At 38.0% G+C, this 13,539-nt stretch overlaps 1 protein-coding gene across 10 annotated transcripts in view; it reads left to right on the forward strand.

Moving 5' to 3' along the window:
- Positions 1-13,539, forward strand: part of Cdk12 (cyclin dependent kinase 12) — a 76,706-nt gene that overhangs the window by 24,772 nt on the left and 38,395 nt on the right. For all 10 annotated transcript variants that reach the window (XM_013149601.3, XM_063251478.1, XM_013149602.3 and 7 more), the window contains exons 6-7: positions 4,830-5,019; positions 12,769-12,825. In XM_013149601.3, coding sequence (XP_013005055.1) covers positions 4,830-5,019; positions 12,769-12,825 — 247 coding nt within the window. The remainder of the gene's footprint in view (positions 1-4,829; positions 5,020-12,768; positions 12,826-13,539) is intronic.

The raw sequence follows: 13,539 nt of genomic DNA on the forward strand, positions 1-13,539 counted from the left end.
TTTTAATAGGTTATACTAAAGTCTTAACTTTCTTACTATAATCCATGCCAAAGTTAATGTTTGCAGATGCTTTTATGCTGAGCAGTGCTCATTTTATCAAATGTCATTTTTTATCAGTGTACTCTTTACCTTCAAAATTTGTGTCAGCTAGCAAGGATCTACTGTAACTCCTAATAAATGGATAGACAGTATAAGATCATTTTCTGGGGCTGGGGATTTAGCTCAGTGGCATAAGTGCCTGCCTTGCAAGCAGGCAGTCGTGAGTTCGATCCCTGGTACCAATAAAAGGAAAAAGACAAAAAAAAACAAAAAAAAAAGATCATTTTCTAATCAACTTTTTTTTTCCTGCCTTCTGAGTTTTGTTGAGTTTTTGTTTTGTGTTTATGTGGGATGCTGAGAGTACATCCTAACTTTTCATATGTGCTAAGCACATAGCATAGTCTTATCACTGAACTAAATTCTCAGATCTTCTAGTTTGTGCGTGTGTGTGTGTGTGTGTGTGTGTGTGTGTGTGTGTTGTTTGGTTGGGTTTTGTGTTTTTAAGACAGGGTCTTGCTATGTAGTCCAGGCTGGCCTGGAACTCACAGTGATCCTCCTGCTTCAGCTTCTTGAGTCCTGGCATGTATCACTGTGCTAGACCTTGTTCCTGTAGGTTTTTAGAAAGTTTTTTTTTTTTTTTTTTTTAACCTTTTTTAAAAAACAAATTATAGGCCGGACATAGTGGCACATGCCTGTAGTCTCAGCACTCAGGAGGTAGAGGCAGGGGAATCATTGTGAGTTTGAGACTAGCCTGGACCACAAAGTGAGCTCAAGGCCAGCCTGATCTACATAGTGAGACCCTGGCTCAAAAAGACAAAAAACAAAAACAAATTACAAGCCAGGCATGATAGCCCATGTCTATAATCCCAGCACTTGGGAGGTTGAGGCAGGAGGATCCTTGGAAGTTCCAGGCCAGCCTGGGCTACATAAGCAAGTTCAAAGTCAACTTGAACTACACAGTGAGACTCTTATCTCCAAAACAAACAAAACCCCAAAAAACAAAACAAATTACAAAACAATAGTGGAAATTAAAACCTAGATCAGGAACACGAAGAGGCTAGAGGGTCACAAGTTTGGTCCAGCATGGGCAACTTAGTGACTTAGCAAGACTTCATCTCCAAGAAAGAAGTGGGACGGTACACTTGGTGCAGAGAACCTGAGTTCAGCCTCTAGGATTGAAAATATAGTGTGATACTCAGATTAATCAATTACTGTTCTTTTTTTTCCTTTCTAGCTCTGTGGGTTCTTGTGTGTGGGTGTGGGTGTGTGTTGTATTGGCATGAGAATTTTCCTGCAACTCTTTTTTTAAGTTAATGTTATTTTTATATCATTCCTTCTGATTATTCTTTGTGTATACCCAAAGAAGGTATTTCTAAAAAGTATTTTTATTAGCTCATATGGTTAAATTTCGTAGAATTATAGCTTCTGTTTCTATTTAAGATAGAAATTTTTTTTTTTTTTTTTTTGTCTTTTTCTTTTTTATCGGTACCAGGAATTGAACTCACGACTGCCTGCTTACAAGGCAGGTACTTATGCCGCTGAGCTAAATCCCCAGCCCCAAGATAGAAAATTTTATAAAAAAGAAAATTACTCATTTTCATACTTATTTTTGAAGTAATTTCACGTGACATCATCCAGTCTTGTAAGAAATCTAAAGAATGTTTATATGTGGACAATTGAAGATAGAGCCTGTCAGCATCTATGAATATAGTCCGGAGTTTTGGAAGGTTAAGTATGTAAAACTAAAAAGTTAATAGGTAAAGTTAAACTGGACTTGTTTACTGAGCCTTCAGGATGGTGGCACTAGAGGTATAGTAGTCTTGAATGTGATAGTTTAAAAGCAAATAAAAGGAAATTCTGGTTATGGAACAATATTTGGGTAAATTAGCAAAGGTTAGAGCTAAACAATTAATAATACTAGGTATATTTCTTGATAGTATAATCTTTCTGATTATACAGTAATTCATAGGTAGTTTCTGTAAGGATGCAAAAGAAAATGTTAATTGGTTGGTTTTAGAGAAACTGTTCACTCATGCCATTCTGTAGTATAGATAGTATATGTAGTGAATGGTTTATATATTTCCTGTGTATTACTTTTAAAAATCACAGTTAGAGCCAGAAATCGTGGTGCTTGCTTGTAATCGCAGCACCCAGGAGGCTTGAGAAAGGAGGGTCAGTGTGAGTTCCAGGCCAGCCTAGCCTGCATAGTGAAGCCTGAAACCCTGTCTCAAAAGATAACAAAAAGTCATAATAAGTAAATGGATGAATGAAAGTCACCATAAGTAAGCAGATGATTAGGGCTGGGGATTTAGCTCAGTGGCATAAGGCCTCATACATGCCTTGCCAGTGTGTGGTAGCAAAAAAAAAAAAAAAGACAAACAAACCTGTACCAATAAAAAGAAAGAAAAAGAAAAATAAATTAAAAAAAGTAAGCAGATGATTATAGAAACATTGAAATCGGAAAAGAGGGAGTGAAAACAATGGTAATCACTTCTTTTCCACTCCATACTAATACCACCATCTGGAGAAAACTTCTTTACTGTTAACATTTTGATGTATTTGCTTCTAGTACATTATACATAGTGTACTTATTTTAGGGTAACTGAGATCTAAGTGTAGTTAGTGTTTATAACTTGATATACTTTCTCACATCATTAAAATGTTTTTGTGACATAAAGATATATGAGGCCAAATTTTACCAGTCTTGTTGAGCATTTAGTTGTGAGTTTTGAAAAATACCAGCCTGGTGTGCCAATGTATGCCTGTAGTCCCAGTCACTCAGTAGACTAAGATTGGAGGATCACTTAGCCCAGGAGTTTGGCAAAATAGCAAAACCCTGTCTCAAAAACAAAAATAGAATAGCATTCTTTGAGTCATCTTTGAACATAATAAATCTTTATGTTATGCCTTATCTAGTTTTGGGGGTTATTTGTTCGTTTGTTTTTTAATATATTTGGGTTTTTAGGTACCAGTAGTTGAACTCAGGACCTCATGCTTGCCAGGCAACTGCTGTGCCACTAAGCTATATATCCTTGGTCCTGCTTAGTTTATTTTGCTGCTAGGGATTGAAACCAAGGCCTCATACATGCTAAACATGTACTGAACCATCAAGCAACACTCCTACCCTGATTTGTTTATTTATTTGTGGTATGGGGAATCAAACTCAGGACTTCACACTTGGCCAGGCAGGCATTTGTGCCAATGAGCTAAACCCCTGGCCCTTGATTTATTTTTCCTTTCTTTCATTTCTTCCTTTTTTTCTTTTCTTTTTGTACTGGGGATCAAACCCAGCACCTGGCGCTTAGCAGGCAAACATTTGAGCCACTGAGGTAAATCCCTGGCCCCTGATTTATTTTCTTAATGTAGCTTCTTAGATTTCTTAAAGAGGTTTTTGTATTTAATGCCAAATTGCTGTTAAGAAAGATGGTAGCAGTTTATGTCCCATCAGTGATGCTCACTGTAAGCTCCCCAACATTGAACATCATCTTGCACCATATAATGACACTGTGGTCAGTTATGATCATCTAGCCTAGATGTAGAAAAGGCTGTCCTGTCTAAGTTTGTGTAAATGTACTCTGTGTTACACAAAATGAAATTACCTAAACATGCATTTCTCAGAGTGGATCACAGTAGATAAGTGGTGTGTGATTGTATATAACTTTAAAAAATTGTCACCTAGCTAGATAAGTGGAATATGGAATTATTTTGGATTGCATTCAACTTATTATTTCTTAGCTGGTTGGTTGGTTTTGTGGTTCTAGGAATTGAGGCCAGATTCTTGCACTGAGCTATATTCACAGTCCTTTTTATTTTTTATTTTGAGGCAAGGTCTTGCTAATTTTCTGTTTTCTTTTTCTTTAATCGGTACCAGGGATCGAACTCATGACCACACATTTGCAAGGCAGGCGCTTATGGCACTGAGCTAAATCCCCAGCCCCAGTCTTGCTAAGTTTCTAAGTGGCCCTTGCTGGCCCCAGACTGGAGACCTCTTGCCTTAGCTTCCTAAAGTGTTAGGATTACAGGCATATGCCACCATACTTGGCTTATTCTAGTATTTCTTACAATATTTGCCTGTCATTTGCTCTCCCAAAAGTGAAAAGATAGTGTGCATTTCAGATTGTTTACCACTACCTGGTTTTTTTTTTCATCTTTTCTCTTTTTGGTGGGAACCAGGACTTGAACTCAGGACTTATTGCTTGCCAGGCAGGTGCTGTGCTAAATGCCTAGGACTCTTACAACTATTTTTGTAGCATACTTCTAGCTCCTTTTATCTATTTATAAATGTAGGAGATTTAGTTAGGTAATTCATCTTTTTTGTTCCCCCCACTGGCCTATTATATGAATCCTGTTAACTGAGGTAAAGACCTTTAAAAAAGTAGTCCTAAGCAATATGTAACAAATGGACAGGATTGCTTTACAAATGAGACTTTATTTGTGACAGACAGCAGATTAGATTTAGCCCAGGGTCTGTAATTCAGTGGCTGATTTAGATCATCAGAAGTCTTTTTAATACAGCCTGGTCATGACAGGTATCCCTTCAAGAGGTAAGTAATCTAAGGAGCACTGGCTTAGGAATTGGAAGATGTAATTCAACTGTTAATTCTGTTACTGTTACCTTTATTATTAAAAAGGGCAAATTATTTAACCATTTTTAGTTTTAGTTTTTTCATCTTTAAAATTAAGGAATTATTGCAGAAAAGCTTATGGTTGCCTCCAAAATTGCATTAAAATTTGAGGTATTGTTATTTCAGCATTCTTTTTTTCTTATTTTTAATTTTTTCATTTTATAGGTGCCTTTTACCTTGTATTTGAGTATATGGACCATGACTTAATGGGACTGCTTGAATCTGGCTTGGTGCACTTTTCTGAGGACCACATTAAGTCGTTCATGAAACAGCTAATGGAAGGGCTGGATTACTGTCACAAAAAGAATTTCCTGCATCGGGATATTAAGTGTTCAAACATTTTGCTGAACAACAGGTAACATATATAGTAACCAAATAAGATTATATATTCCTTTGACTTCTGAGTTGCAGCTAGTTAATTGGGATTATCAGAGAACCCATTCCATAAGAGACTTTTTAATGCTAAAAATCTAATAGTACAAGTTTTTCCTTTTTTTTTTGGTACCTGGGGTCAAACTCATGACCTTGTGCCAGCCATGCAGGTACTTACACCACTGAGCTAAATCCCCAGTCCCAAGTTTTTCCCCTTTATTTGTAGTACTGTAAGTGTTCCTGATGTTTGTATATTAGGAATAATTTATATTAGGTGAACTCTGATCTGCCAGGCCTTTAGACTTAGTGTTGGGGAGTAATTAACAGTGAAAGAACTTTCTTTTCTTAATTGCAAGGAAATCACTCAGAGTCTATAGGAAAAATCAGAGAGTTCTTTGCCATAGCGGATAATGTCACAGTCTTATTCAAAGATAAATACATGTTGGGATTTGGTGATACTCTGTTTTTGAGCAGGGAGAAACATAGCTTCTCCTTTATCTACTTGTGGGCCTTTTTTTTTTTTTTTTTTTATCTTTTTGAGACAGAATCTCTACGCACTTCAGGCTGGCCTTGAACTCACTTTGTAGCACAGGCTGGTCTCAAACTTATAGTGGCGCTCCTCCTGCCTCAGCCTCTCTGTGCTGGGATTATAGCCACCACCCCCAGCTGTGACTGTCTTTTTGTATTGGTAATTGGCCTTTCTGTCCCATACCCTCAGGATTTAATTATGTAAATTCTTAGGATGCTGCTGTTAAGTCTCAAAAAGTTGCCTGAGGTTATGAGTTTGAATGCTGTGAGGTTCTGAGATCATCCCCAGTATCTCCCCACCAAAAAGAATTTATGGCAGACAGTTTTATCATGTGCTTTCTTCCCTTTTTATTATTTCTTACCCAGCATTGGTAATATCAGATATCTTATGCACATTAACCTTTGTTAGTAGCCCTGTCTGTTGAAGGGTAAAGAACAAATCTGGTACTGCTGAAATTAGGGCAGTGCTCAATCTTCAGGTTGGGCTGTTGACATCCATTTTCATCTCAATCATTGTTTTTAACATTACTACCTATCAAACATGTAAACGAGAATATAGACTAATTATGACATATTGCCATATGGAAGAGGGCAACCAGCCGTGCAATATTACCTGAGATTGTCCTTGTTTTAGTACTAAAAAGTCTCTTATGGAATGGATTCTTGCTAGGAACTTCAGAGCTTAGTGGAGGAGCGATACAAATTAATTGTTCAGTTCAGGAAACATTTAGCAAGCCTGATCTCCCCCCCCCCCCCCCCCGATTTTGGGAATACCTGGAAAGATATAGCCTTGAAGAAAGAATAGTAGGAATTTATCACATTGGGGGGTTTCTAGGAGGAAGAAACTATATGCACAAAAGCACGCAACTATGGGACGAGTATGTTAATCCTGAAAAACTGTAAGCATGTCAGTATTGCTGGAGCAAGGAGAGTAAAGTGCATTAATGGCAAAATGTAAAACAGGATGGTTATTGGAGGCCAGTTTTAGGATTTTGTAAACACTACTAAGGAGCTTAAATTTTGTCTAGTTGACAGGGAACCATTGAAAGGTGCTGATCCAGTTTAATTTTAATTGAATGAGTTCCGGGGCTGGGGATTTAGCTCAGCGGCATAAGCACCTGCCTTGCAAGCAGGCAGTTGTGAGTTCGATCCCTGGTACCGATAAAAAGGAAAAAGACAAAAAATAAAAAAAATTGTATGAGTTCCATATTATTTTAAATTGCAATTAAATACTTTTATTAAGACAACATGCTGGAAATACAGCTCAGTGTTACAAGTGCCTGCCTGGCAAGTGTGAGGTCCTGGATTCTATGACTAGTACTAAAAAAATGAAAAATTAGGGCCAAGGATATAGCTCAGCAGTGAAGTGCCTACCTGGCAAGTACCAGGTCCTGAGTTTGATTCTTAGTACCAAAAAAAAAGTCAACATGATGTAAAAGCTTGTTTCTTAAGCCAGGTTGTTGCACACAGCTGTAATCCCAGATACTCAGGAGGGTGAAGTGTAAGGATCAGAGGACTAACCTGGGCAATACAGTGACAGCTTGTTTCAAAAAAAAAAAAGGAAAACAAAAATATTCATCCTTTCTAATGTTCTCTGTGATTCACAGAGTCAAAGATTCCTAAATCTACATCCATAATAAATGTTTCACTAAGAACTTGATGGCTGTCCTCTTACAGTTTTTTAGCTTATAGTATCTACATACTTTTTTCTGTTCCCTTTGCTCCTTAGTTCCCTGACTCACAGATGGGAGTACTTGCAGTGCTGTTTTGTGTCTTTTCTGGTAGGACTACTCCGCGTCCCTCACTTCCTGCAGTTAGGACACTTGGAGAAAGTTCAAAACTAAACTACTCCTTCAGGTTGCTAAGTAGGGAGTTGGAATCCCATGGATTAGGGTTCTTTGGCCACTTAGCCCTGTCTTCTGAGACACCCCTGGGTGAGATGCCTTGGAGAAAACTGAAGGGGTGTCAACAGGTCCAGGAAGAAATAGCAGCTGATAAAAGCAAACAGCAGTGCTGGGCTCTATATTGTTCATTATATTTTTATTACACAAATGTAATTGAGATTAGAGCATTTTAGACAGACTTCTGTTTAGAAATAGCTGTAGTGGAGTGTGGTGGCATACCCCTTTAAATCCTAGCACTGGAGGGGCTGAGACAGGAGGATCCCTTGAGTTTGAGGCCAGCCTGGGCTACCTAAGTAAGTTCAGAGCCAGCCTGTACTACATGATGAAACCCTTTCTCAAAAAAAAAAAAAAGAAGAAGAAGAAGAAGAAGAAGAAGAAAGAAACAACTCTAATAATCACTATAAGAACACTGTAAGAGCAGTGTGTAGTTGCCCACACCCATAACCCTGCTACTTGGGAGGCTGAGGCAGGAGGACTGCAAATTCCAGGCCAGGCTGGGCAATTGATTGAGACTCTGTCTCAAAAATAATGAAAAATGGGGTTGGGCAGCGTAGTGCCTGCTTGGCAAATGTGAGGTCATGAGTTTGATCTCCGGTACCAAAAAAAAATAATAATCATTAATAATAAAAAGGTCTAGGGATATAGTTTAGTGGTAGATTATCTGTGGGTTTGGTCTTTAATACTATATACACATATACCGTACATATATGAGTAGTTAAAATGATATGTTTGAACTAACATAGATCTTCTTGTAGGATGGGTTTGGTAGATTGATACATGAGTTGACTTTGATGAGTGAATGATGAGAATGAATAAGAGAAAGTATGATTTAAAAGTTTCTGATGCGAGAAACTACCTAGGTGCATGGTATTCCCAGTCATTATGTGTAAGATAGAAGAAAGAATGCAGTGGGTGGAGTGACCAAACAAATATCCTGCAGATTTTCTTCTGCATCCAGGGATGTGATATCTAATAGCTATGTGATCATGTGGGAACTCCAGACTAGTAATATAGATTTTGAAGTTAAAAAGAACAGAAAAGAAGTCAGAAATGGAGCCCAAAAGAAATGACCAGAGAGATGGAACGTAAAACAAGTATTGTCATTGCAAGCACCTGAAGTTTAAGTGAAGGGTTATAGATGTCAGATAGTGCAACAGATTCTAAGACCTAAAAGGTGAGTCTGTAAGTAAAATGTCAGAGGTAACATTAATACAGGGTGAGGGATGAAGGACTGCACAGTTAATGGCATGGCAGTGGTGGGTGTGTTTGTTTACTTGCAGTACTCAGGATGGAACCCAAGGCCTCATACATTACTAGGCAGGTGCTCTACCACTGAGCTATGTCCTCAGTCTTTTTTTTTTTTTTTTTTTTTTTTTGGTGAGAAGGAGGGGGAGGGTGCTGGGAGTTGAACTCAGGACCTTGCACTTGCTAGGCAAGCTTTGCGCCACTGAGCTATATCCCACGTCCCTTCCCAGTCCATTTTTAAAATTTCACTTTGAGACAAGGTCTCTCTAAGTTGCGTCAAGCTTGCAGACCTCTTGCCTTAGCCTCCCAAGCGTTTTGAATTACAGGTGTGCACAGCACACCCAGCTGATCCTGTATCTAATTCTCTAGGTAGAATAGAAAAGATGAATTGTCTACATATTTATCCAGAACTGGGAATTTATGGATTAGATGTATCAAGAGGTCACAAGTGAAGGGAACTTGAAATCAGTAGTTTGGTTAATTCACCATTGGTCCAGGCTGGTTAGATGAGGAAGTACGGTAAGGGAAAGAAGAACTAGAAGCAGCAAGTACTTGATAATCTTGTCATAAGTCGGTTTAAAACCATGATCTCAGAAAAGATTCTTTGGATTTCCTTACATAGAGTACATTACTCCTGTGACTTCACATAATAAACAGCATGAAGTGTTTCTGTTTTATTTTATATTACCAACCTTTACCAATACTTCCACACTTCTTACCTCATTAGAGCATAGTTGGAAGAAGGAACAACTAATCAGTATAAGTGCTATCACAACTTTCTGTGACAGGTTAATTTCATGATTTTTAGTACTTACTGTGAGCCAGGCAGGAAATAAGCTTGGTGCTGGATTCTTTTTTTGTTTTTTTTTTTTTTTTTTTTTGTCTTTTTCATTTTTTATCGGTACCGGGAATCGAACCCACAACCGCCTGCTTGCAAGGCAGGTGCTTATGCCGCTGAACTAAATCCCCAGCCCCCAGTGATGGATTCTTAAGTCTTGCCTCTTCTATAACTTTATATCTGTTGCCATTTTAACTTTGTGTGTCACCATACCCTGCTTTAAGAGTTGATTTAATGAAGGGTTTCATTGTTAACTTGTTTTGATTTCTATCTTTGCTCATACTTTGGGGAGCACCTTTTAGCCTGCCTCTTTTTTCTGCTATATCATTCTTTTGCTGGGCTATCAGGCACCAGCCCCCTATGAAAGAATGAATTGGCTTTTTACCCTAGCAAGGTTATGAGTATGATTAGACAGGCTACATGATCCAGGTAAATATGATTGTTCCAAATCAGTTAGTAAATGGGCTTTTGTTCATTTGTTTTTAGGTTTTTTGAGATGGGCTTGCTCTGATTTGGGCTGGCCTTAAACTCTTGTCTCAGACTCCCACGTGCTGGTATTATAGGCATGGGCCACTATACTTGGCAATAAATAGTTTTTAAATAGGTTCCCAAAATCTTGTGTTGTAGTTTCATAAATTATTTCTTAGCATTACTGCCAAAGAGAATACTGAAGGCTGGGGTTGCAGCTCAGTGGTAATGTTTACTTAATATGTGCAAAGCCCTGAACTCAATCCCCAGCACTGTAAAAATAAAAAAGAAGAATGAAACCTAGTTGTTATCCCTTTAAAGAAATGCTTTTCAGAGTGTGGGTCTCAGAGCAGAGGATAATAATGTATGCCTATAATTTCAGCTACTCAGGAGGATGAGGCAAAAGGATTGCAAATTTGAGGCCAGCCTGGCAATTGAATGAAGCCCTTTCTCAGAATACAAATTTTGTAGAAGGCTACAGATATAACTCAAGAGTAGAGCACTTCCCTAGTGAGCATGAGGCTCTGAGTTTAAAAAAAAAAAAAAAAAATCCACAAGCCTTGACTTGCTCAGTCAGCATCTCTGAAAATGGGGCTAGATTGGGCCAGGGGTTTAGCTCAGTAGTGTAAGTGCCTGCTTGGCAAACTCGAGGTCCTGAGTTCAATCCCTGTTACTAAAAAAAATAGAAAGAAAGAAAGAAAAAGAAAATGGGGCTTAGGGAGTTTAAGAAACTCTAGGTAAAAACTTCAGACCCCTTTTGAGGTGATAGTTTATATCTTTGTCATAAGAGATAATGGAAATAATATTTTGTAGAAGGGGCCTTACGAATTGTAAAAAAAATTGTTTGCTCAGGTCACAGCTATAATCCTAGTTTGAAAATATCTGAATAGTTACAGTATCATAGCACTTGAGGGCCTAAGGGAGGAGGATTGTGAGTTCAAGGCAAGCCTGGCCTACATATTGAGACCTTGTGTCAAAAAATCAACCAAACAAACAAAAATAGCCACAGTATTGTAGTTTACTTTTTACTATGACAAATGACAAAATTAGAAAATTATGAATATAATTAATAGTACATATACAATTACTATTTTATCATATTTGCTTCTTATTTTTCTACTTGTTTTAAAGTAAATTGCAGGGCTAGGATTTTAGCTCAGTAGTGTTAAGTGCCTGTCTGGTAAGCACGAGGTCATGAGTTCAATCCCTGGTACCAAAAAAACAAATTTAAAGTAAATTGCAGAATCAGCCATAGCAGGGCACACCTGTAATTCTAGCATTCTGAGAGAGTGTAAAGCAGGAGGATTGCAAGTTCAAATCCAAGCTGGGCAGTTTAGCAGATTAATAATGAACATATGAATGTAGGGATGAATGGGGATGTACCACAGTGCAAAGGCCCTGGGTTCAATTCCCCAGTACTAAAAAAAAAAAAAAATTATGTTTAAGTAAATTGTAAACATTACACTTGAGACTAATCTGAAAAAATGATTTCCTAGTATCTTTGTATTTTTAATTTTTTTTCCCCATTACCAGTAATTGAACTCAGGACCTTGCAGCTGACAGGTAGATACTGTGCTTCCAAGCTGTATCCCTGGCCCCAGAATCTTTCAATAGCCAGTTCATATTTTGTGTTTTTTTCAGTTATTTGAGAAATGTCTTTTGCCACTAGTTTGTTCACACCAAAATCAGTCGTTAGATTTATTAGGCCTCTTAAGTCTCTCTTAATCTGGAACTTCCCATTCTTTTTTGTCTTCAGTAATAAGTATTTAATCCAGCAGGTTCTAAGCATTGTTGCCAAGAAATGAAAGAAATATGTGGTTAAGATCCAGGACTGGGGATTTAGCTCAACAGCATAAGCGCTTGCTTTGCAAGCACGAGGTCATGAGTTTGATCCCCCAGTACCAAAAAAAGAAAGAAAGAAATCAGATCCAACCAGAGGTATAGCTCAGTGGCACAAACACCTGCCTGGCAAGCAAAAGGTCCAGGGTTCAAATACAAGTACCAAAGGGGAAAAAAAAAATCGAGTCAGGCACAGTGGCACAAAATATGTAGTCATCCCAGCTATTTAGGAAGCTGAGGCAGGAGAATTGCAAGTTGGAGGCCTGTCTTGGCAATTTAGCAAGATCTTGCCTCAAAATAAAAAAGGTTGAGGGTATTACTTCAGCACTCCCAGATTCGATCCCTGGTGCTGCCATACAAAAACAAAAAAAAAAAAGAGTTGGGCATGGTGTCTGGTGCCTATAATGTAATCTCAGTCCTTGGGAGACTGAGGCAGGAGGATCACCGTGAGTTCTAGGCCAGCCTGAACTGCATAGCAAAACCCTGTCTCAGAAAGAAAATAAGAAACAAAAACAGAAAAAAAGAAATCAAATCCAGAAATACAGTGCCAGCTATGGTGGTACCATACTTATAATTGCAAATCTTGGGAGGCTGAGGCAGAAAGATAGCAGTGAGTTTAAGGCCAACCTGAACTGCATAATGAGACCCTGTCTCAAAAAGACAGCAAAGGGCTGGGGATTTAGCTCAGCAGTGCAAGCGCCTGCCTAGCAAGCACAGAGTTGAGAGTTCAATCCCCACTACCAAAATAAAATGAAAGAAAAGAAAAAGAAAAACCAAACAAATAGAAATAAGAGAACAGAGGTAAAAATTCATTTCTGTAATTCTTTTAACTCCAGTATTGGCTTCCTTTCTTGAAGTGTGTTTGGAGACAACTGCTATTACTACAAAATAATTGTTTTTTGTTTTACAGCGGACAAATCAAACTAGCAGATTTTGGACTTGCTCGGCTCTATAATTCTGAAGAGAGGTAAGGCATTCTTCAAAAGTACAAGTGGGAAAGATTACTTGAGCCTAAGTATTCAGTGTCAGCCTGGACAACAGACTCCTGTTTCAAAAAAGTTAAAAAGAAAAGCTGGGGATTTAGCTCAGCGGCATAAGCACCTGCCTTGCAAACAGGCAGTCAAGAGTTCGATCCCTGGTACCGATAAAAACGAAAAAAAGACCAAAAAAAAAAAAAAAAGTTAAAAAGATTATGTATGGGAAATAGGAAAGAATGTTTTTATTCTTGAGTATCTTAGTGTTCTGCAAATGGCATTACCTGTCAGATTCCCTTAATTATTTGTTTTTTTGTTTGTTTTGGTGCTGGGATTTGAACTCGGCAAGTTGCCAAGCCAGTGCTATGCCACTGAGCTGTCTCCCATCTCCTGCCCTAGTTATCTGAATGTGTCACCATACAGATTTTAGACATTAAATTCTATCTATATTCTTGATTTAGCACTTGGCTTCAATAAGTCAACCCAAATTGAAATAAAAGTTGTTTTTCAAAAAAAAAAAAAAAAAAAAAAAAAAAAAAAGGCTGGTCCGATGGCAGTGGGTTATTAGAACTTATTAACATTAGTGTCACTAAAGTTGGTATACCACCCCCCCACTGCTAAATTTGACTGGCTAAAAAAAAAAAAAAAAAGTTGTTTTTCATCTCCTACTTCTCTTGTTTACTTTTAGACTGTTTCATGTGTAGCTA

Source organism: Cavia porcellus, unplaced genomic scaffold (genome assembly GCF_034190915.1).
Source record: "Cavia porcellus strain 051 isolate PalLab524CR breed Dunkin Hartley unplaced genomic scaffold, mCavPor4.1 scaffold_6, whole genome shotgun sequence".
Classification (NCBI taxonomy): Eukaryota; Metazoa; Chordata; class Mammalia; order Rodentia; family Caviidae; genus Cavia; species Cavia porcellus.